This window comes from Oncorhynchus clarkii, chromosome 21 (genome assembly GCF_045791955.1).
Source record: "Oncorhynchus clarkii lewisi isolate Uvic-CL-2024 chromosome 21, UVic_Ocla_1.0, whole genome shotgun sequence".
Classification (NCBI taxonomy): domain Eukaryota; kingdom Metazoa; phylum Chordata; class Actinopteri; order Salmoniformes; family Salmonidae; genus Oncorhynchus; species Oncorhynchus clarkii.
The window spans coordinates 39153385-39178205 of NC_092167.1; the positions used below are offsets into that span (position 1 = coordinate 39153385).

Consider the following 24821-nt stretch of genomic DNA (forward strand, 5'->3'; position numbering starts at 1 on the left):
CAATGCAAAACGAACCTTGACCTCAGATTGCATGATGGGTCAATTACATTTAGCTTATGAAATTATATATTTTTTCTGCTTTTGACGTTTGAATATAATTTTTACGAATAGAAATAGCACTGCCATAATAATGTTTTTGGGCTGGCAAAAAATACATCTCCAAAAAAGTTCGAACGCAAATCCAATAGGTGGCAGCAGAACTCCTATTTTTGACGGCATGTCATTCATCACAGTGTTGCTGCACCTCCACGGAAGTAGCCACTAAATAACTGAACTGTTGTGCTCGTGGAAAAAGAGCGATTTTAAGTGGGTATCCCTCTGAAGTTTAGCAATACACATCCCCAGCTTGATAGGTGGGTGGAGTAACTAAAGTAATGTGATATCTACATTTTGAGCGGTTTATGCTATGCTAACTAGTTATCACCAGGTCTGACGTTAGTTATTTACAAATCAAGTTAAATTTATAGGAAGACCAAGCCCAGCTAGTTAGCTAGCTAACGCGTTAGCTACCTGTCAGAATAGCTAGCTAGCTAGCAAGGTACAGTAGATAGGCCAAAATGTTTAATGTTTCTACATTCTAGTATCTACCTGTCTGCTTGACATGATCTACTTTTAGAAAATATGTAGCTAGTTACTAAAGTGTCAGTATGTAAGGTACAATCAGCATGTTTAACTTGTGTAGTTGTGGGTGTGTGTATCTAATGAGACGTGTTGTGTGTGGGGGGGGGGGGTGTACCCTATCATAATAACTCCTGTACACACCTCAGATAAAAGTCAGAAGAAGTGTATGAGAAAGTGAGATAGAATTGACTGTAAACTCAATGGTTATTGAGAACAGCCTTAACAGGTGCAACTTGACCTATTGATTAACTCTGATCATAAGCTCTAATTTAGCTATCTTTTTTTCCAGGGAGGTTATGACACATTGCCCATCTGTGTCCCAAAGTGACAGGAGCCATGAAGCTTCGGCTGCACTTTGTGATGGACCCCATGGGCTGGTTCTGCATCAGTATGGTTTTCGCCATCTGGCTCTACAACTCCTTCTTCGTCCCCAAGTTGGTGCTACTGCCCCATTTCTATGAGGGGAATATCCCTTGGGCCTTGGTTGTCAGTGAGTATTAATCCCACAGACCAGGTGTTTAGTTGGGTCTGCTTCATCAATGACTTTGTCTGCTGTAGTCATCCTGTACCTCTCCTCCTAGGTTACTACTTTGCATCAGCCCTCTGTATGGCTGCACTTTTTAGAGCTTCTACAGCCGATCCTGGCCGACTCCCACCCGACCCCCAAATCCCTCACTCAGGTAATTTGACATTCCACAGCCTCTGTCACAAATACTGATATATAATATAAACTGAGTGTACAAAACATTAAGAACACCTTCTCTGTCCATGACACAGACTGGCCAGGTGAAAGTGATGATCCCTCATTGATGTCCTCCTCAATCAGTGTAGATGAAGGGGAGGAGACAGGTTAAAGAAGGATTTTAAAGGCTTGAGGCAATTGAGACATGGATTGTGTGTGTGCCATTGAAAGGGTGAATTGGCAAGGCAAATTATTGTGTCTTTGAATGGGGTATGGTAGTAGGTGCAATAACTTTATGTTTAGGACTGCAAAGCTGCTGGGTTTCCTGTGTGTATCAAGAATGGCCCACCACCCAAAGGACATCTGGGGACGGGGGGTGTAAACTCAATATTAGGAAGGCGTCCTTACTGTTTTGTATACTCGGGAAAAGGTCCACTGATATGAGGTTTGTTGCCTGGGTCATGGCAAAGGTATAGATTTTGACATGGTTACTTTGTTTCAGAGCGAGAGCAGTGGGAAATGTGTACCAAGTGCAACACGAGGAGACCAAAAAGGTCCCACCACTGCAGTCGTTGTGGCCATTGTGTACGTAGAATGGACCACCACTGTTCATGGTAAGGCTTCAGAAACTTCTATCACTCCCATAGGATATTCAGCTAAACAAGACAGCTCGTTCTGGGGGGGACATTTAGAATTTTCTGTTGCATTTAAAGAGCTGACGGGGATATTGTCAGGGTGTCTTTCACTGAACCGGCCAAGAGAGGGGGACAACTGCACAGTAGTTAGCGCTGCACCTCTTCTCCAGCAGCACCGCCAGGATTGCCACATATTTTTAAAATTGATAGACAGTTCATTGAATGGTTTAGGCCTACATATCTGTTTATCTCCTTGAGAAAATGTGCTTGATATTTGCCTAGCTTGTAATCTAGGCATTTGAGCAGTCCTGTAAAATGTATTTTTCTCCCTCTTGTCTCCTGGCAGGATCAATAATTGTGTAGGGGAGGACAACCACTGGCTCTTCTTGCAACTCTGTTTTTACACACAGGTCCTCAGTTTGTTCACCCTGGCTCTAGACTTCTGCCAGTTCTATTACTTCCAGCCCTTGACCTCATTGGACCAGGTAAAGTCAACAAATGAAAAGTGAGCGCTTTAACGCTAAACTAGAATGAACATTACTGGACAGCTTGGTTTCATGATTTTTTTTTTTTGTAATAGCAATCACAAGGATGAATTTCATCATCAACGATTTGGATGACTTTCTAATTCAATTCAAGATGTTCCATATTTCCTTGGAAAGTGTGTAATCAAGCTCTTACAGATAACTGCCTGCCAGACCCCTAAAACCACTCTTCCTTCTATGCCTTGATGATGAACATTTTAATAGAGCTGTACATGTACACATTTGCAGCTAAAAGCTGAATTGCAGCATACACAGGCCTACGTAGGCAAATAAATAAAACATATTTACTGGTATTTCAGATTTCATAAAACCTTTTTCACAGTTAAGCAGCATTGAGCAGTCTCACAAGGTAGGGCAGGCATAGGGCTGTAGTAATGTGTCAGTGAGAGTAGGGAAGGTCCCGTTTGACTGGATCGGGTAGATATGCAACAGCAATGACCTCGTCTAAGACAACCATGTGCTGTTTTCCTGGGATTTTGCAAGCTTCTGAGCAAAGAATCTGCAGAGATGAGACTCCAAGGTTTGTAAGCCCATGTCTTTATATGCAGAGTAGGAGGTGTAGATAGGCGGTACGCTGAATGTGTGAAAGGAATACGGGAGTATGTACATGGTGCTGTGAAGTTGACTTTGGCTTCTTCTGGTTGTACTCTCACAGGAGGCATTCATGGCACGTCATGAGCTCGCCCTGATACGAGTGTCTGCGATCATGGGTCTGGTGATGATCGGAGGCATGAGCAGCCTCTTCTATACTCAGATGGCTGGCATCCTGACAGTGAGTCAAATCTCTCTCCTGTTTATTTGGATCTCCATTAGCTTTTGCAGAAGCAGCAGCTACTCTTCCTACTGTCTCTTGTTAGAGATTGTGGTCAGAAAATTGTAGTCAAGTAAATATCAACGTATTTGTTATGTATCAAAGTAGCATGTTATGCACTGTTTACACTGCCCATTTCATGCAACCTAGTTCTTTTCTAATTCCGATGTATGCCAATCTGCCTCAATTCCATTCCCTGGGTATGCTACTCAATCCAGATTCTTAGCTATTGTTACTGGAGTAGTGGGAATATTAGGATGTGTTTGTGAACTTTACAGTGTCCTTGACTGTCATGACTCCTTACCAGATGAGCCCTCACCTTTAACCTCTGTGAATGGATTGACAGGATGTAATGCACCAGCATCAAGGTGTAATAGACTTAACAGCTTACATGTGAGCCCAGCTGCGTAAAACCGTCTTATCTGGACTGCTAAGTCTTTATTTCTATTACTGTCCCTCTGGGTAAACGTGGGTCCTTCTCGTAGCCACACAGACTTTTTCTACTTGATGACATTAAGGGATTGGGGCCTGGAAGGCCTAGTTAGTTTCGTACTTGTCTTGTTGCACAGACCCATGAACAAGCTTAGTAACAGATTTGGTGATTGGCCAAATCCCTACACGTCCAGGTCTCAATGTATGGGTGCATGCCACCAGAAGCCATAGGTTATTTTCAGACAACAAATCCTAGGGTAAGGAAGGGAATTGCAGGATGTTGATCAGTTGTTTGTTGTTCACAGAGAAAAACAACCTTTCAGGAATATGTTAAGATGATAACAGCATGTTAACAATTGACAATAACTATGGATAGTCATGTGCTAGTTAGGATATTTTGTTGTTGATTAAACACGGAGAAATGTCCTTTTCAGAAAACAACTTAATTTGGAAACCTGGGTCTCACAGCACGGGTGGGCGGGTGCATTAATGTCTCCTAATTAGCATGTGGGGTGTTATCTGTTTGGTGTCGCGCTTTGTGTGCAAGGAGTCCATTTGAGGAGATTTACCTGGCTAATTAGTACACATGCAAATATATATTCCAGGACAGTCTGTGATCATGCAAACTACATTTTAGTAATTTAGCGGACACTCTTATCCAGAGCGACTTACAGGAGCAATTAGTGTTAAGTTCCTTGTTCGAGGGCACATCGGCAGATTTTTCACCAAGTTGGCTCTGGGATTTGAATCCGCAACCTTTTGGTCACTGGCCCAACGCTCTTAGCCACCCTACTCAAGGATGTGAAATCTATCAATGTTTAAACTATGTTCCTCTTGTGTTACCGCCTAACAGGACACCACCACCATTGAGAAAATGTCTCACTTCTCAAATGAAATGTAAGTAGCATGGGTTTGTTCCTTTGTGCTGCCTATGATACAAGGGACAAGAAAATAATTTGCCGGGCTCTGTGGACAGCCTCTTCAGGTTCCAATTTTACTTATCTGATTGGACACAATTTGTCCAGCTAGTGGACAAGTCATTGCAGTACCATTAAGTTGAATTTGGTGTTCCACAAGATTCAGTGTTGGTACCTCCTGTTTTTCCATTTTGGGCCCATTCAGACTTGAGATCTGTGCGCACGCTTGTGCACATTATTTTCTCTTTCACAGAGTCCGGTCTGGTGGTGGGTCAAAGAAATCCTGGCAGCGGACTCTGGCCGAGGTGTTTGGCACTACCTGGAAAATCCTGTGGTTCATCCCGTTGAGGAGCAGGCAACCACTGACCTTTCCCCACCACTTCCGCAGTCACGTGTAGATAAGTGGAGCTCTGTCCCACTTCAGTCCAGACGGCAGGCTGCCATCTCCGACAGAGAATACACTATGCACACTCAGCGCCCCCCACCTGCCTTCACCTCCCTGTTTTGTGCCATCTAAGCTGATTAGTAGTATTGGTTGGCCAGTGGATATCTTTTCGTCTTTTCCTATAGGAATCACATTGAAAGTGCTTGAACTGAGTCACAAACTCCTCGACAGTCGAGAGACATTTGACCAAGTGCAACCTAATGCCCTCCCTTATACTTACTAGGGGCTCCATTGTGCTCTGTTGTCACATTGAGGGAACCACTTTAAGGGGAAATGTATTTTTAAAGGGAACTTTGACAGAAGGGAAATCAATAAGAACTACAAGTTGATTGTAGGGCCATGTAGACCTTCAAACGACACTAAATTCTAACTCAATAGCCAATAGACAGCCAATTAAAAAATATTTATAATTTGTGTCGAATTCTTGGGACACATGGTCCATTCATGTGTCATAAATCAACAGTGTTTCTGCTGTTGTCTGGTGGGCTGTGGCCTGTTGTTTTCAAGATAAAAAAAAAAAGACATTTTTTGTCCGTCTCCCAAATGGTTTGTATACTTGCCTTTTACAGAAGGCTATACAAGTAATTATTTTGGTTAGAAGTAGATATCAAGTGGTGGACATATTGGTTTGTGGATTGCAATAAGAAAGTAGTTCCATGATTGAGCTGCATTCCATAATGATATTGTAAAAGTTCCTTTGCTTGACTTTTTTACCTATATTTTTTTAAAGAATGTGTTATGATGCTCCTACCTAAAAGAAATGGCACTACTAACACCTGATTTGAACAATGTTATAATGCCTAGTACAGAAGGCAAACTTAAAGTTGCCATGAAACTCATTATGTGTCGCATCTTTGATAGTTGCTCCATAAACCTTTTTATGAAGGGTTTGAAGGAGAATTTACTCACCTGGCTAAATAAAGTTATAATATGGTTCTACTATTAATATATTATGCACTGAAACACAAGTTTTAGTGTACCACAGATCAGGGTTGCAACTTCCACTGGGGACGGGGGGACGGGGGACATACCCCCCCCACCCCCCCGACACATTCTGAAGTTGCAAATTCCCCCCCCCCCTTTTATAATTGGAACGTGATACAAAATGAGGGAACGGTGGGTTTTAGGACCGTGCGATGCCTCCGAGCGGTCGGGTTGGTTGTTTGGAGTGTTTATCAGACTTGATAAAAAATTATTTTTTTTAAAATAATAATAATAATGTCCCCCCCACTTCTAAAACCCAACGTTGTGCCCATGCCACAGATATATGGTAGAGACCGGCAATGAAGGAGACCTTTGCTTGCAACATGACTGTCTGTCATGCATCATTTTGCCATAAACTAGCATGACGCCTAATAATATCTATAATGTCAGCCTTATGACCGTGTTACGCAGGCCTTATGACTGTTACGCAGGCCTTATGACAGTATTATGCAGGCCTTATGACAGGGTTCAAGTAAAGCGTTACCCAAATATCTTACTGTCAAAGTTGGTAGTTGAATTTCTTAGCCGTCGCAACTCAGTTGCACTGTTTGTTTCTGTAGTTCAGTTGGTAGAGCACGGCACTTGCAATGCCAGGATAGTGGGTACAATTCCCGGGACACCCGTACGTAAAATGTATGCACACATAGTCGCTTTGGATTAGGTGTCTGCTAAATGGTGTATATTTTATTTATTATATAGTACAAATAAATAGAAAAGTGCAAATGTGTGCACTATTCACATACTGTACCTTACAAAATCGGTTGATAGATAGCTTACGTATCGAGCTACAGGGCTTTAACAACCAACCATGACTTATTTTGCATCAACAGTGGTAACCGTGTCTTTATCTCCCACTTTCATTACCATCAATTAGACAAACATCACAGAGTCTTTGTTCATCCATTTAAAAAATGTTTTTGCTTGTTGCTTTTTCAAACCTCCACACTGCCTAAAGCCAAATGATTTAACCTTACCAATGACCACAGACTAAGACTAAAAATGTCACAATGTCACAATGAACCGTATCAACATTAATTTCAGGGTATAGCAAATAGTTGTATTTATGTTTATTTGCTGTTGTACACTTGGTTGTAACATTGTTCATAAATCCTCCAACTACTTCTAAATATGCACTGATATACTGTACCTCTGTGTATTTCTTTGTACACATTCCACTTTATTTTTCTACTCAAGTTTTATTTTGTTTTTATGTACATGCTTTAATGACTGTTGAGTCGATTACTTTTGATCATTTGAATGTATGATACTAACTTTGAGTTTTCTGATCCTAGTGTGACTTAATTAACCCTATCTGTCCCAAGAACCCAGCAAAAATGTGATTTAAATGTATCTGCATGTTACAGGCCTTATGTTATCAGGGCTACAAGTAGAACACAAAACAATTTGACATCAATAGTTGCATTCATGAGTTTTATTGACAATTGTCAAAAACCAACAAAAAAAGTCAGCCAAAGCAAAAAGCTGATCAAAAAAAATTCATATGAACACTGTTAAGTGCAGAAATGGTTTGCTCATTGGGAAATTAATATCCAACTCGTCAGTGACAACTCTTTGGAGTTTGATAGCAACTATGAGCTTGTTACAGTAGTATAGACTCTATGTCCTGGTATTTCCTATGATCTTCTATGTAGAAGAACCCCTTAGCTTCTAACGACTTGTGTAGCATGTGGGCAACACAGAGCAAAATATTTTACACGTGCATGTTCGTAAGAGTTTCGGCTTTTCATAGGCAGCTTTCAATCGTTTTTATAGCTCAAACCATTTGGACTCATTTTTGCAAAAAGAACCGGTCCGAGCCCCCTTCGGGATCCGCCCTTGTCTCACAACACAGCTCTAGTCAGCCCCTGTTAATCACACAGACTAATGGGATCTGCGGATGCAGAAGAAATAGATTCATCCAATGGTGAAACCCAGAAGTCTGTAGCTCAGACACACTATGTTTAAAAGGGTCTAGAAGTCCAAAACGCCCCAGCATTACGGTGGGACTCATTAGGTTAATGGAGTCTCAGAACACTGTTTATGTTAGTATCTAATTGTTTTCATGTTAATTGTGAGTACAGCTGCTGTCAATTGTCTGTCATATTTGTAGTTTCCTTGATTGTTCGTAAATGGTAGTGGACACTGAATACTTTATTTTTTATAACAATATTGTCTTTAATTTTAATTTCCTGGTTGGTATTGTGTTGATTTGTATGATTTGTATACTTCATACTTTCTTCATCATATAGGATGCATCATATATAGTATAAGGGGAATGTTAATGTTGCATTAATGCAAAGTACATGTTTTTTTGTTTACACTTGAAGTATCTGTCAATGCATTGCACATCACCAGTAGGAGTTCTACCAACAACTGTCTTGAACCATAAATGTATATTTTTTAAAATATTTGTTAACACTACATCAACCGTTGCTTACAGAATCACCAACCTACTTTGGCGTCTAACAAGGACCTTTTGTGAGGATCTGTATCCTCACTATGTCCCTCAGGGCTCAGTGCTGAGTCCCCTGCTGTTCTCCATGTACAGTGCCTTCGGAAAGTATCACACCCCTTGACTTTTTCCACATTTTGTCGTGTTACAAAGTGGGATTCAAATTTATTTAATTGTCTTTTTTTTTGTCAACGATCCACACAAAATACTCTGTCAAAGTGGGGGGGAAATTATACCATTTGTTAAAAATAAAAAGAGATATAATAGAAAATAATAATAAAACCGTAATATTTTGCTTAGATAAGTATTCAACCCCCTGAGTCAATACATGTTAGAATCACCTTTGGCAGTGATTACAGCTGTGAGTCTTTCTGGGTAAGTCTCTTAGAGCTTTCTCCCGTACGGGAGTTGTAGCGAGAAGATAGTAGCTACTAAAACAATTGGATACCATGAAATTGGGAAGAAAATGGGGTCAAATTCAACAACAACAAAAAATAAATAGAATTCCAATTTGACATTATGGGGTGGAGTGTGTAGGCCAGTGACACAAAATCTAAAAATAATCCATTTTTAAACCAGTATGTAACAGAACAAAATGTGGGAAAAGTAGGGGTGTGAATACTTTCTGAAGTCACTAGGGGCCAATTCTGACCCAACCCTCCCCCTAACTTAATCCCTTGTGATGGTGTGTTGTCTTCTAGCACTATGTTATGTAATGTACCAGGACTGCTGTAATCATTGGCCTTCCTACTACTGCACTCCATTATGTGCCTTGATGTTGGGATTTGCACTTTTTATTTTAGTAAGGAAATTGGCATTAACATTTGCCATTGACATGGATCTACTTACAATGTTTTATTTTGTTTAACCTTATTAGAATCAACTTTTAATAACTTGCTCTAGATAAGAGTACCTCTTGCTTAATGACTAAAATGTAGGAAAAACTAGGAAGGAGAGCCCACGTTAAGTCTGTTGTAGTTTTAAATCTCATTTAATTGGCCTAGATGAGTCACGCAGGTTCAAAGATAAACGTTCTTATGTTCTTCTTGCTCTTACAGTGCCTTGCGAAAGTATTCGGCCCCCTTGAACTTTGCGACCTTTTGCCACATTTCAGGCTTCAAACATAAAGATATAAAACTGTATTTTTTTGTGAAGAATCAACAACAAGTGGGAAACAATCATGAAGTGGAACGACATTTATTGGATATTTCAAACTTTTTTAACAAATCAAAAACTAAAAAATTGGGCGTGCAAAATTATTCAGCCCCTTTACTTTCAGTGCAGCAAACTCTCTCCAGAAGTTCAGTGAGGATCTCTGAATGATCCAATGTTGAGCTAAATGACTAATGATGATAAATACAATCCACCTGTGTGTAATCAAGTCTCCGTATAAATGCACCTGCACTGTGATAGTCTCAGAGGTCCGTTAAAAGCGCAGAGAGCATCATGAAGAACAAGGAACACACCAGGCAGGTCCGAGATACTGTTGTGAAGAAGTTTAAAGCCGGATTTGGATACAAAAAGATTTCCCAAGCTTTAAACATCCCAAGGAGCACTGTGCAAGCGATAATATTGAAATGGAAAGAGTATCAGACCACTGCAAATCTACCAAGACCTGGCCGTCCCTCTAAACTTTCAGCTCATATAAGGAGAAGACTGATCAGAGATGCAGCCATGATCACTCTGGATGAACTGCAGAGATCTACAGCTGAGGTGGGAGACTCTGTCCATAGGACAACAATCAGTCGTATATTGCACAAATCTGGCCTTTATGGAAGAGTGGCAAGAAGAAAGCCATTTCTTAAAGATATCCATAAAAAGTGTTGTTTAAAGTTTGCCACAAGCCACCTGGGAGACACACCAAACATGTGGAAGAAGGTGCTCTGGTCAGATGAAACCAAAATTGAACTTTTTGGCAACAATGCAAAATGTTATGTTTGGCGTAAAAGCAACACAGCTGAACACACCATCCCCACTGTCAAACATGGTGGTGGCAGCATCATGGTTTGGGCCTGCTTTTCTTCAGCAGGGACAGGGAAGATGGTTAAAACTGATGGGAAGATGGATGGAGCCAAATACAGGACCATTCTGGAAGAAAACATGATGGAGTCTGCAAAAGACCTGAGACTGGGACGGAGATTTGTCTTCCAACAAGACAATGATCCAAAACATAAAGCAAAATCTACAATGGAATGGTTCAAAAATAAACATATCCAGGTGTTAGAATGGCCAAGTCAAAGTCCAGACCTGAATCCAATCGAGAATCTGTGGAAAGAACTGAAAACTTCTGTTCACAAATGCTCTCCATCCAACCTCACTGAGCTCGAGCTGTTTTGCAAGGAGGAATGGGAAAAAATTTCTCTCGATGTGCAAAACTGATAGAGACATACCCCAAGCGACTTACAGCTGTAATCGCAGCAAAAGGTGGCGCTACAAAGTATTAACTTAAGGGGGCTGAATAATTTTGCACGCCCAATTTTTCAGTTTTTGATTTGTTAAAAAAGTTTGAAATATCCAATAAATGTCGTTCCACTTCATGATTGTGTCCCACTTGTTGTTGATTCTTCACAAAAAAATACAGTTTTATATCTTTATGTTTGAAGCCTGAAATGTGGCAAAAGGTCGCAAAGTTCAAGGGTGCCGAATACTTTCGCAAGGCACTGTATATTTAAAAAGAAAGCTGTAATATCTCACGGTTAGAGATTTCAGCTTGAAGGACCAAAGTTGTGCCGACTCGTACGTTCTGCTATTTGATTCTCATTAGGCCTTTTTTTGCGGCAACCACTTTTCTTTCTCGGTGTAATTAGGGAGAATGCATGTGTTGTGCATATATAGCATTTATATATTCCTAACTGTTGGGTAATGAATTGGACTCTAACCGGACATCAAAACATAGACTTGGGGATGGATTAGAATTTATAGAGTCTTGAAGCTTAATAAGCTTTTGTCCCCAGGAGGTTGCAATAAGACAGTTAAATTCAATTCCATCTCAATTACTCAATGCTGATGTCTCCATACGCAACATAATATATATATATATATTTAAAGGAAATGTCTCTAAGATGTTGATGGGCCACCTATACGCCATTATAGTTTATTGCACTCATAATACATTTACTGAACAAAAATATAAATGCAACAATTTCAACGATTTTACTGAGTTACAGTTCATAGAAGGAAATCAGTCAATTGAAGTTAATTAATTAGGCCCTAATCTATGGATTTCACATGATTGGGCCGGGGCGCAGCCAAGGGTAAGCCTGGGAGGGTAAAGGGCCACCCACTTGGGAGCCAGGCCCAACCAATCAGAATTAGTTTTCCTCACAAAAGGGCTTTATTACAGACAGAAATACTACTCAGTTTCATCAGCTGTCCAGTTGACTGGTCTCAGACAATCCCGCAGGTGAAGAAGCCGGATGTGGAGATACAGGGCTCGCGTGGTTACACATGATCTGCGGTTGTTAGGCCGGTTGGACGTACTGCCAAATTCTTTAGAGAAATTAACATTCAGTTCTTTGGCAACAGCTCTGGTGGACATTCCCGTAGTCAGCATACCAATTGTTTTGTGACAAAACTGCACATTTTAGAGTGGCCTTTTATTATCACAAAAAATAAATAATGTGAAGTTAATGTACAAATGTTGAATATGAATTTATCTGGGTTATAATATATACATTTTATTTGACCATATGTTTTAATCATGGGGAATATAAATGCTGCTTAGAGTTATTATCTTGTATTAAATAAATGGTGTAACAAAGTCCTGAAATGGGTTTTATTGTTGTTTCTTACGTGATCATTTCTGTACAGCAGGGGTGGTCGACTGCTCTTCCTGGAGAGCTATTGGGTGTGCAGGCTTTCACTCCAACCCTGCTAAAACACACCTGGTTCTACTAATCACTTACCCAATCAGGTGTTGGAATAGGGTTGGAGCAAAAGCCTACACACCCAAAAACTTTGAGGAAGGATAAACTTAACAGACCTCTCGTCTTGGTCACACAATGTGTTTCCAGTCTCTGCTGGCGCTAATGCCCTCTCCTGGCCATTAACCCCTGTACGTTCAGTAGAACAGGCTGTCTAATAACCCCTGTATGTTCAGTAGAACAGGCTGGTCATTAACCCTTGTTCGTTCAGTAAAACAGCCTGGCCATTAACCCCTATACGTTCAGTAAAACAGCCTGGCCATTAACCCCTGTACATTCAGTAGAACAGGCTGGCTATTAACCCTTGTACTTTCAGTAGAACAGGCTGGCCATTAACCCCTGTACATTCAGTAGAACAGGCTGGCCATTAACCCCTGTACATTCAGTAGAACAGGCTGGCCATCAACCCCTGTACATTCAGTAGAACAGGCTGGCCATTAACCCCTGTACATTCAGTAGAATAGGCTGGCCATTAACCCCTGTACATTCAGTAGAATAGGCTGGCCATTAACCCCTGTACATTCAGTAGAAAAGGCTGGCCATTAACCCCTGCACATTCAGTAGAACAGGCTGGCCATTAACCCCTGTACATTCAGTAGAACAGGCTGGCCATTAACCCCTGTACATTCAGTAGAACAGGCTGGCCATTAACCCCTGTACATTCAATAGAACAGGCTGGCCATTAACCCCTGTACATTCAGTAGAACAGGCTGGCCATTAACCCCTGTACATTCAATAGAACAGGCTGGCCATTAACCCCTGTACATTCAATAGAACAGGCTGGCCATTAACCCCTATACATTCAATAGAACAGGCTGGCCATTAACCCCTGTACATTCAGTAGAACAGGCTGGCCATTAACCCCTGTACATGCAGTAGAACAGGCTGGCCATTAACCCCTGTACATTCAATAGAACAGGCTGGCCATTAACCCCTGTACATTGAGTAGAACAGGCTGGCCATTAACCCCTGTACATTCAGTAGAACAGGCTGGCCATTAACCCCTGTACATTCAGTAGAACAGGCTGGCCATTAACCCCTATACATTCAGTAGAACAGGCTGGCCATTAACCCCTGTACATTCAGTAGAACAGGCTGGCCATTAACCCCTATACATTCAGTAGAACAGGCTGGCCATTAACCCCTGTACATTCAGTAGAACAGGCTGGCCATTAACCCCTGTACATTCAGTAGAACAGGCTGGCCATTAACCCCTATACATTCAAGCTCTTAATAAATATCTACATCATTATGACCTTCCTGGTTATTTAAATGAAGTATACATAAAAATAGATCATGTAATTCTCTATGGAGCTGTTATGTCACATTCATGTAGTGGTTATAGGTGTGTGATGTAGTTATGACTGACTATTCACTGTTTGAATGACTTCATATGTAAGATGACCATGGTGTAACTATGTTGTCCTGAAATTCAATAAAATAATATGTGGGTCCTCCTACATTGTCCATTGTCCCTATCCCCCAGGTCTAAACAACTCAATGAAGTGTTCATAATGTGTGCAGGATCCGTGAATTGAATTTATGCCACCATTGTTGTCTTCCAGATGATGTAAACTGGCAACATGTATGGCACACGTTCCTGCTAACTCTGATGACTTGTGCCTTTTGGATGCCCCAAGCAAAGCTGACATTGAGGCAATTTCTGTCTTTTAAATGTACAAAGTTAAATGTTTCATACTTAGTGTATGGGTACTGTGGGGCTATTCTCTAATCCAGTGACATTACAATTACAATTTACCTTAATGTTTTATTTCTTCTGACTAAATCTTACCTTTTTGTTTATTTCTAAATGTTTGATTTACTTCAGGAAATAACAGGTGCAAACTTTGTACCTAGTGCAAAAATGTTTTAAAAAGTCTGGGCCCAAGATAAGACTTTACATTTACGTCATTTAGCAGACGCTCTTATCCAGAGCGATTTAGTGAGTCCATACATTTCTGTCCTGGTCCCCCATGGGAATCAAACCCACAACCCTGGCGTTGCAAGCGCCATGCTCTACCGACTGAGCCACACGGGACCAGACAAATCCCTTTGCGAATTAGTATTCCGATATTGACATGGATTTTTAAAATGAACCATGGTGTAACATTGATATTGAAACACATGCTATATAACCATGCTTAGACATGTCCACATACCTTGTGTATGTCTGAGTGAACAAACAAAGTCACTAATGAAGATGGGCCTACATCTTACCCATCACGAGTGGTCGATGCTAATGGCATATTTCTTTAAGTAATTAGATGTTATGAAAATGTTCTACCTAGAGTCCACGTTAAATGATTTCCTTAATCTCTGGTCCTGCTTTGTCAAGTGGACTAATTAAACAAGTGGGCCACCTGTTACCAGTACAGGAGAGGACATCTGGCTGAACAAAGGAAACAATTATAGGCTTGATATAAACATAACTAAAGCGTGGAGGATGCCAGCCATGTCTGTGTAGAGCTTTATTAGCAGTATGATTGGAGGCATTACTGCCACAAATGGCTCTGCTCCATTTCACCAAACCTAGACTGGGATTAAGTATGTGATAGACATGTTGTCAAACATCTTTACATTTTTTAAAATTGGTAATTAATCGCAGACAGTCTTTTAAAAAAACTTCAGGTCTCCTTGTTTCCATGTGGGTCATGTTTAATCCAAGCCTATATGACAAATGCGGAGCAGCACTCTGTCTGCTTGCCACATAATTATGTCATAGAAACGGCTGGTGATACTTTGCCAATAGATGTTATGATGTGCTCTTTATTTCCGTTTGTAAACAAAAAAAAACTTCCAAAACATGTACTATACATAAAAATTTATTTGCCAGTTTAATTGATCTACAATATGCATCTAGTAGTGTGTTGGAATTGCCTTAGGACATTCATTATATTTCCAACAATGTTTTATTAATTCTTACACAGTTATCTTCAAACAGAGATAATCATAGCCAAAACAACCAACATGTCTCATCTCTATAAAAATGAAATATTTTGTGCCTTCTCACATAAGAGCAACCACATAGAACTTTCTATGGCCAGCATGAATGTCAGAGGTTCAAAAGTATATCCACCAACCTGCATACTTTAAAATGCCATGGCTACTTGACAGAAAATGTGTGATTTAATCAACTGTTTTTTATGTAGGAAACAATGTTTGCTTGATACCAGTTGCTTTGAATCACATTCATTGAGGTGCAGTAAAAGGTTATGTGGTTCTAAAAGTGGGTTTTCTACCTCAATACTGTCTCCATTAACGGGTGGTCCTAAAAGTGGGGTTTCTACCTCAATACTGTCTCCATTAACGGGTGGTTCTAAAAGTGGTGGTTCTTTTTCAATACTGTCTCCATTAACGGGGTGGTTCTAAAAGTGGGTTTTCTACCTCAATACTGTCTCCATTAACGGGCGGTTCTAAAAGTGGGTTTTCTACCTCAATACTGTCTCCATTAGCAGGTGGTTCTAAAAGTGGTGGTTCTTTTTCAATACTGTCTCCATTAGCAGGTGGTTCTAAAAGTGCCGTTTCTTCTTCTTTGATACTGTCTCTCCATTAGCAGGTGGCTCTAAAAGTGGGTTTTCTTCTTCTTCAATACTGTCTCTCCATTAGCAGGTGGTTCTAAAAGTGGGTTTTCTTCTTCTTCAATACTGTCTCTCCATTAGCAGGTGGTTCTAAAAGTGGGTTTTCTTCTTCTTCAATACTGTCTCTCCATTAGCAGGTGGTTCTAAAAGTGCCGTTTCTTCTTCAATACTGTCTCTCCATTAGCAGGTGGTTCTAAAAGTGCCGTTTCTTCTTCTTTGATACTGTCTCTCCATTAGCAGGTGGTTCTAAAAGTGCCGTTTCTTCTTCTTTGATACTGTCTCTCCATTAGCAGGTGGTTCTAAAAGTGGGTTTTCTTCTTCTTCGATACTGTCTCTCCATTAGCAGGTGGTTCTAAAAGTGCCGTTTCTTCTTCTTTGATACTGTCTCTCCATTAGCAGGTGGTTCTAAAAGTGGGTTTTCTTCTTCTTCGATACTGTCTCTCCATTAGCAGGTGGTTCTAAAAGTGGGTTTTCTTCTTCTTCAATACTGTCTCTCCATTAGCAGGTGGTTCTAAAAGTGCCGTTTCTTCTTCAATACTGTCTCTCCATTAGCAGGTGGTTCTAAAAGTGGGTTTTCTTCTTCTTCAATACTGTCTCTCCATTAGCAGGTGGTTCTAAAAGTGCCGTTTCTTCTTCTTTGATACTGTCTCTCCATTAGCAGGTGGTTCTAAAAGTGGGTTTTCTTCTTCTTCGATACTGTCTCTCCATTAGCAGGTGGTTCTAAAAGTGGGTTTTCTTCTTCTTCAATACTGTCTCCATTAGCAGGTGGTTCTAAAAGTGGGTTTTCTTCTTCTTCAATACTGTCTCTCCATTAGCAGGTGGTTCTAAAAGTGGGTTTTCTTCTTCTTCAATACTGTCTCTCCATTAGCAGGTGGTTCTAAAAGTGGGTTTTCTTCTTCTTCAATGCTGTCTCTCCATTAGCAGGTGGTTCTAAAAGTGGGTTTTCTTCTTCTTCAATACTGTCTCTCCATTAGCAGGTGGTTCTAAAAGTGCCGTTTCTTCTTCAATACTGTCTCTCCATTAGCAGGTGGTTCTAAAAGTGCCGTTTCTTCTTCAATACTGTCTCTCCATTAGCAGGTGGTTGGAATGTCCCCCCTCACAATTCTAGCAGCTGTAGCAGAACCACTTTCTGGACTGGTCAGTGAAGGGATTGATTTGGCCTATTGATTTTCACATTAGATGTCATTGTAGTTGAAAAAAAGAGTGTACTAATCCAATTTAAGCTGGATCTCCAAACAGTTAAGTCTAATCCAGTCAAGACTACGAAATCTATCGATTTTTCGTTCCAAATCAATAAAGGGCTGTCGACCCTTCAGTGTGTGTGAGCGTGGTCCTTGACTTTCCTTTCTGCCGGCCTGAACCACATGAACAAGTCTAAGCAACTAGGCTTTGCTCTTTCAATAAATCCACTTTTATAACTTGTATTTCCATGTTTCATGGTGTATGTCCTATGTTATTGCTGCCTGCACAAGTGCCCTTGTGCGATAAAGTATTTTCATAGGGTAGGTACCATTTATTTGGTCAGTGGACCCTAATTAAGAAGGGACATGATAAATAGTATAATAGCAGCCATAGACCTCTTCAGGGGTCATCACTAGGTACCACAGCCACAAAGTCATAATTATGGCTAAACCCTGCCTATTTCTTAAAATCTGATTTTAAACCAAACCTTAACCGCACTGCTAACCTTATGCCTAATCCTAACCTTAAATTACGTTTTTATGAATTTGTATAATATAGACAATTTTGATGTGGCTGTTGTGGCTGTGGTAACTAGTCATAACCCTGTTCAGGTGAAAGCTTCACTCTGAATGCACAGTGTGCTGTGCCGTTGCTGCATTAGTCTATTTGTTTGACGGCAACCATTTTGTGACCATTCCGTTTGAGAGTAAATAATGACAACTGCCATTTAGCAGTTGCTTTTATCCAAAGCGACTTAACGGTCATGAGTGCATACATTTAAGTATGGGTCGTCCCAGGAATCAAACACTATCCTGGCGTAACAAGCACCATGCTCTACCAACTGAGCTGCAGTGGACCATTTTGGGGTGTGGTCCATACTACTGTACATGCCATTTTCTTTGATATACTGTCTATAAACACCACATATTTATATTCTGGATTCCGACTCTCTTGATTGTTAATTTGATCTCTTCTGTCTTATGTGGTTTCTAGTTTCGATTTTAGATTATTTGTGTATTTGTATTGTATTTGTGAGACATTCTACTGCCCTGTTGGAGCTGATAACATAATACATTCTACTGCCCTGTTGGAGCTGGTAACATAAGACATTCTACTGCCCTGTTGGATCTAGTAACACAAGACATTCTACTGCCCTGTTGAAGCTGATAACATAAGACATTCTACTGCCCTGTTGGAGCTGATAACATAAGACATTCTACTGCCCTGTTGGAGCTGATAACATAAGACATTCTACTGCCCTGTTGGAGCTGGTAACATAAGACATTCTACTGCCCTGTTGGATCTAGTAACACAAGACATTCTACTGCCCTGTTGAAGCTGATAACATAAGACATTCTACTGCCCTGTTGGAGCTGATAACATAAGACATTATACTGCCCTGTTGGAGCTGGTAACATAAGACATTCTACTGCCCTGTTGAAGCTGATAACATAAGACATTCTACTGCCCTGTTGGAGCTGATAACATAAGACATTCTACTGCCCTGTTGGAGCTGATAACATAAGACATTCTACTGCCCTGTTGGAGCTGGTAACATAAGACATTCTACTGCCCTGTTAGAGCTGGTAACACAAGACATTCTACTGCCCTGTTGGAGCTGATAACATAAGACATTCTACTGCCCTGTTGGAGCTGATAACATAAGACATTCTACTGCCCTGTTGGAGCTGATATCATAAGACATTCTACTGCCCTGTTGGAGCTGGTAACACAAGACATTCTACTGCCCTGTTGGAGCTGGTAACACAAGACATTCTACTGCCCTGTTGGAGCTGATAACATAAGACATTCTACTGCCCTGTTGGAGCTGGTAACACAAGATATTCTACTGCCCTGTTGGAGCTGATAACATAAGACATTCTACTGCCCTGTTGGAGCTGGTAACATAAGACATTCTACTGCCCTGTTGGAGCTGGTAACATAAGACATTCTACTGCCCTGTTGGAGCTGGTAACACAAGACATTCTACTGCCCTGTTGGAGCTGATAACATAAGACATTCTACTGCCCTGTTGGAGCTGGTAACATAAGACATTCTACTGCCCTGTTGGTATTTCGCTGCACCTGCTATAACACCTGCAAATCTGTATACGCAACCAATCAACTTTGATTAGATTTTTCTTGGAAGGTGCATGTTGACTTTGGTTATCAGTGTTTGTTTGTTTATCCTTGACAATATTCAAAATTGTATTGTGTAAGTTATGCCAAGGCAATAATCTATTTTGTTTTCAGTTCGTTGCAGATTATTCCATGTGTTTTGAAAGGCTTTCGGGGTCCAAGCAGTATAGTGAATCAGACCCTTAAAGTAAGTATATTATCTTAAAGTAAATGATCTTCAAGTAAGTATAAATGGGCATAGAACCTTTGATAATTCGATGTTGTAGTACTATTTAGAACAATAACAGTAATAAAATTATTCCATTTGTTGGCTGGTGTCTAAAATTCCCGGACACGGATTTAGCCTAGTGTTAGACTAAAAAGCACGGTGAATGGAGAATCTCAGTTGAAATCGCTTTTTATCTAGCACTAAGCTTAATCTGTGTCCAGGAAACAGGCACTTATTGTGTTGGTATTAACTAATCAGGTAGCTAACTTTAGCAGCATGCAGTAAGTGCTTCACAAAAAGAAGAGTTCAGATCTCACAATCCTCTTCTACGAGCATGGGGGCAAATGCATGCAAGAGGTTATTTGCACAACACTCAAGGTATTATTTCCAATGGCCTTCTGTCTAAATGCCATGGACTCTGAATGCCAACAGTTCAGAACCACTGCCATTCATGTTTTACTGCTCAGTCCACCCACGGTTCACGTGGGGTAACCCAGCTGCCTGGAAGAGGACAATGTGACCAGTTGGTGGCTTGGAATGTGGCAGGAGAGAGAAGGTCTTTTCTACTGCCCTTTTAAATAATATGTTGGTACTTGTTTCTCAGAAGAAAAATCACTTGTTTTCTTGTGTGGCCTAACCAAGTAACAAAGCAGGTATTCTCTTGGTTGTTTGGGGATGTATAGTATGTAACATGAATCTGCAGAAGTCGACCATATGACTTTTGTTGTTTTCTAAAATGTTTATATGGAACTTAGGTAAGACAAGTTGAAATAGTCAAGAATACAAGTCAACTTCAGCCAGCACTGCGTCACAACAAAGCAGCTTAACAACCACTGGCTGACTCTGAGACGTTACAAAAGAATGATGGTCCTGTTCTCAAGATTAATCCAGGCTGAAGGGGTGTGTGGGTGTGTGTGTGTTTGTGTTGCATGTGTGAGAAAGAGAAATAGACAGACATACACACACGCACACACACAGACTGAGAGAAAGCTGGTTGGGTATATGAGGGAGTCTGGACACAGTCAGTGGTCGTGTTGTAGCCTCCTTCCCATAATGCAGTCTGTCAGGTAGGATTGGCTTACATGTAGCACAGCATGCCACTTGTGACTGATCTCTCCTTGATGAGGTGTCTCATCCTCCACTGAGCTGCGTCCGATGAAGGTAGCTAACACAACAATGGCTGGACAGAAAGCTTCAGACAGTGCCATCAAATGGCAGCTATGTTACGATATGTCAGCCAGAACTTGGTGGATGGTAAGTTCTGGTTTCTTTCTCTCTCACTGTCTCTGTATGTTGCTGTCGTTCTACCTTTACATTTTTGTTATGTAGCCGACGCTCTTATCCAGAGCGACCTGCGGTTAGCAACTTACAGTTACTCCCTCTCTTTTACATCCTGTTTTGACCAGGCTAAACGTTGCTGTGGGTTGTTCTTTTCAGCTGCAAGTATGATCAAATTTAAAGGGCATTTATGTCAGGTATTAGTTAGCCCAAATTGATATTCGTTGGCCCAAGTTGCCCAAATAGCTTTTTTTGAGAGGCAATATATTTTGAAGTATGTCTGACCGCTGGCTCCGCTGCTGTATTACACTGTGCTACAATACCTGTCAATATGTTAGACCTCATTCTCTTTCATTCTCTTTTGAGCTGTGACACTGTGTCTACAGGTCAAGCCTGAGCAGCTTTTAGAAGGGCTACGTTTGAAACGGTTTTGGCAATGGTTCTTTACTGTAACAGAAAGGTTACAGCTACAGTGCTTCGTAATCAGCTTGTTGACCACCCAGCGATCACACTTCTCCAAACGCTGTACTTGTTTGGATGACTAAGTCAAGCAATCACTGATGAGCTTACTGGAACTTGACATGCCGAGTGGCTGCTATAATGAGAACATGGTGTCCTCAACGGTGGCGGTCTTTGTGTAAGTGTGAAACAGCCCTCTCTAGCACTTTAATGTCTTCTAGTGAGCACCCCTGGGTTGGCTACAGAATACCACTACCTCCCTGTCCCAAGTCCTATCGCTCCTCCTAAACTTTGCTTAGCAACTGCTCAGGTTTTCATTGTTATCCTTTTTATGTCATGTTTACGGTTTCCTGGAGATCCTGGTGGGAGGATTCCAGATTTTCTGTTTATTCCCGTCTGATTTGGTGTCAACCCTATTTATGATACTGTACATCCGCAGGCTAGCTTTGTTTTCCTATTCATGTGTTTCTCCAGATGGATATTATTATTGGAATTGATCAGTGTGCTGGATGTAATATACCAAATGAATGAAAGGTTTTCTTCCTACCTGAAGAAGGGGTGGAAAGAATTGACAGTGTAGATAAATTAGGAGACGTTGGACGAGAGACATTTTTTTACAATTTTCTATGGCTATGATGAGATACCGAGGAGTTTGTGTTTCTGCCATGAGAGCTTTCCTCCAGTTCACCTCTACTATGTTCATTTAGCGATCTGAGACAAAAGGCTGCCGTACCTGTGCATTTCCCAGGGTGAAGGAAGTCGTGTAGGGGGGAAGTTACCCCTAGAGACTGATCTTAGGTCAGTTTTGCATTTCCCCCGCTCATGGTTAAGGGGAGGGGAAGCTGACCCTAGATCTATATCTAGGAGAAACTTCTCTCCAGAGCAAAGGAATTTACGTCTGTGGTTTGACAAACTTTTATTCAACTAAAGCTCATTTGTCCAGCTTGTTTTGTGTCTTGGTCTAGGACAACAGGAGATCAATTCTGAGGTCCAGTTTATTTAGAAATCTATTCCTAACAGTGTCAAACCTCACAATGGGATACAGAACATAGCCTGCTTTAACCTGAATTGTGTCATTGCACATAGTGGGTTTCTGCACTGTGCTTTCATGTCTGTTTGATGTTGACACTTGAATTAGGATTTGTCATCACAAGCCACTGTTGTGCCAAACTCACGGTATAGTTATCACAATCAAGAACACTGGTGCCTCCTACTGGAATAGAAAATGAAATACAATCTCAATTCTATGAACCCCCCTCACTCTACAATGCATGTACATCCACTGTCATTACACAGTACTTACATAGGCAGTAGCATGTTATTACTATGGTATAAAGTTTATGTATTGTAAAAGTGAGAACTTATCCATATACCAATAATACATGTTTTTTTGTTGTCAGTTTAGTAATGTCTTGCTAGGGTTAGGGAAGGCTTTTGTTGATGTAATATCCACATCAATATAAAGATAAAATTAGAAACTATGAGAGAGACCTTTTCTTACATTTTTCTTCGCCACTGCAATAGACTATTTCAGAAAGTATGTGCGATGTAATCCCACAAAACACCACTGGGGGGCGATAGTCACAAAGGTAAGACAGATTTAAAATCGGATAGGGTTGCTGTCAATAGTGTTTTTTGTTGTTGTTTTGTTTTTTCACCTTTATTTAACCAGGTAGGCTAGTTGAGAACAAGTTCTCATTTGCAACTGCGACCTGGCCAAGATAAAGCGTAGCAATTCGACACATACAACGACACGTGTTGTTACACATGGAATAAACAAAACATACAGTCAATACAATAATAATAATACAGTACAACAAAAGAAAACAAAAAGTCTATATACAGTGAGTGCCAATGATGTAAGTTAAGGAAATAAATAGGCCATGGTGGCGAAGTGATTACAATATTGCAATTAAACACTGGAATGGTAGACCGGCAGAAGATGAATGTTCAGGTAGAGATACTGGGGTGCAAAGGAGCAAAATAAATAAATACCAGTATGGGGATGAGGTAGGTAGATAGATGGGCTGTGTACAGATAGGCTATGTACAGGTGCAGTGATCTGTAAGCTGATCTGACAGCTGGTGCTTAAAGCTAGTGAGGGAGATGTGAGTCTCCAGCTTCAGAGATTTTTGCAATTCGTTCCAGTCATGGGCAGCAGAGAACTGGAAGGAAAGACGACCAAAGGAGGAATTGGCTTTGGGGGTGACCAGTGAGATATACCTGATGGAGCGCGTGCTACGAGTGGGTGCTGCTATGGTGACCAGTGAGCTGAGATAAGGCCAGGCTTTACCTAGCAGAGACTAGTAGATAACCTGTAGCCAGTGGATTTGGCGACGAATATGAAGCGAGGGTCAACCAACGAGAGCGTGCAGGTCGCAATGGTGTGTAGTGTATGGGGCTTTGGTGACAAAACGGATGGCACTGTGATAGACTGCATCCAGTTTGTTGAGTAGAGTGTTGGAGGCTATTTTATAGATGACATCACCGAAGTCGAGGATCGGTAGGATGGTCAGTTTTACGAGGGTATGTTTGGCAGCATGAGTGAAGGATGCTTTGTTGCGATATAGGAAGCCGATTCTAGATTAAATTTTGGACTGGAGATGCTTAATGTGAGTCTGAGAGAAGAGTTTACAGTCTATAGCTTTTAACCATCGTCAGTCAATGATCAGAAAAATCTCTGCTGAAAATGGTGGTCAATTAATGAATTGAATTATGAATTTAATTTTCACATAACTATAAAAAACAGGGGTAACATTATTAATAATCTTGTCTGATACACTTGTGACTCTTTCGCAATCTTCCCTGTCTGTTCTCCAAGTCAATGTTGTTGTCTGGCCCACTATTTGGCTCCTTGTATAGTCTACAGGCCAAGTTTGACATCAGCAGGGCTCTCTTTCCCCTCTCCTTTCTCTCCTCCAATCAATGAATCTGGTCCAAATCTCCCCAGCAACTGCAACTGATGACCTCATTTACATGGTTTCTATCTCTGTGCTAGGCCTACTTGCTATACACGTCTGTTGATTCATCAATGTATTTATCAATATTACTCCACCTCTCTTTGTATCATTATATCAATATACACCAGTCCTTCTGGTAACTTTAAGGGAACGGGACCTTTTTCCTCTGTCTTTCATGCATTCAAATTCACACACGCACGCACGCACACACACACACAGAGGAAAGGTCTAAAGATGGACACCAATGCGTAGATGTATCTATTGTAACATTGACGGCGCAAAATATAACACGGGAGAATTACAAGCAACATGTTCGGCAAAAATAACCCTTTGTGAAGTCTTGTCTTTTTGCGTGGACCTTTATCTTGTTTTGTACTGGCAAATGAGTGCCACATTAAGTATGAGTGTTGTTAGAGTACAGTGAGTGTACAGTGTTTGAAAACAATATAATTTGCAGAAAATGTACAATACAAAGGCCCTGATAATAGCTGTTGAATGCGACTTGGAGTTCATGGTTTCAAATGAACAATGGACATTCGAATTTATGATTATTTTATGAAATCTTAGTGAA

The 24821-nt window shown here is 40.8% G+C and overlaps 1 protein-coding gene and 1 non-coding gene across 2 annotated transcripts; one reads left to right on the forward strand and one right to left on the reverse strand.

Moving 5' to 3' along the window:
- The first annotated feature begins 222 nt into the window (after positions 1–222).
- LOC139378999 (palmitoyltransferase ZDHHC21-like) lies at positions 223–7536 on the forward strand. Its single transcript, XM_071121688.1, has 8 exons — positions 223–353; positions 911–1111; positions 1203–1301; positions 1806–1917; positions 2285–2423; positions 3139–3255; positions 4580–4623; positions 4897–7536. The coding sequence occupies exons 2-8, from the start codon at positions 958–960 to the stop codon at positions 5039–5041; spliced, it is 810 nt and encodes a 269-aa protein (XP_070977789.1). The 5' UTR covers positions 223–353; positions 911–957; the 3' UTR covers positions 5042–7536.
- Positions 7537–14411: 6875 nt separating this feature from the next.
- Positions 14412–14487, reverse strand: trnaa-ugc (transfer RNA alanine (anticodon UGC)). The gene has a single exon. It is a non-coding gene; the product is annotated as a tRNA-Ala (tRNA).
- Positions 14488–24821: the final 10334 nt, after the last annotated feature.

What these genes read in the sequence shown, in the direction of transcription:
- LOC139378999 (XM_071121688.1), top strand. Translation starts at nt 958, where the DNA reads ATGAAGCTTCGGCTGCACTTTGTGATGGACCCCATGGGCTGGTTCTGC. An exon ending in CCCCCAAATCCCTCACTCAG is followed by an intron (nt 1,302 to 1,805) that starts GTAATTTGACAT and finishes ACTTTGTTTCAG; the next exon opens with AGCGAGAGCAGTGGGAAATG. An exon ending in AGATGGCTGGCATCCTGACA is followed by an intron (nt 3,256 to 4,579) that starts GTGAGTCAAATC and finishes ACCGCCTAACAG; the next exon opens with GACACCACCACCATTGAGAA.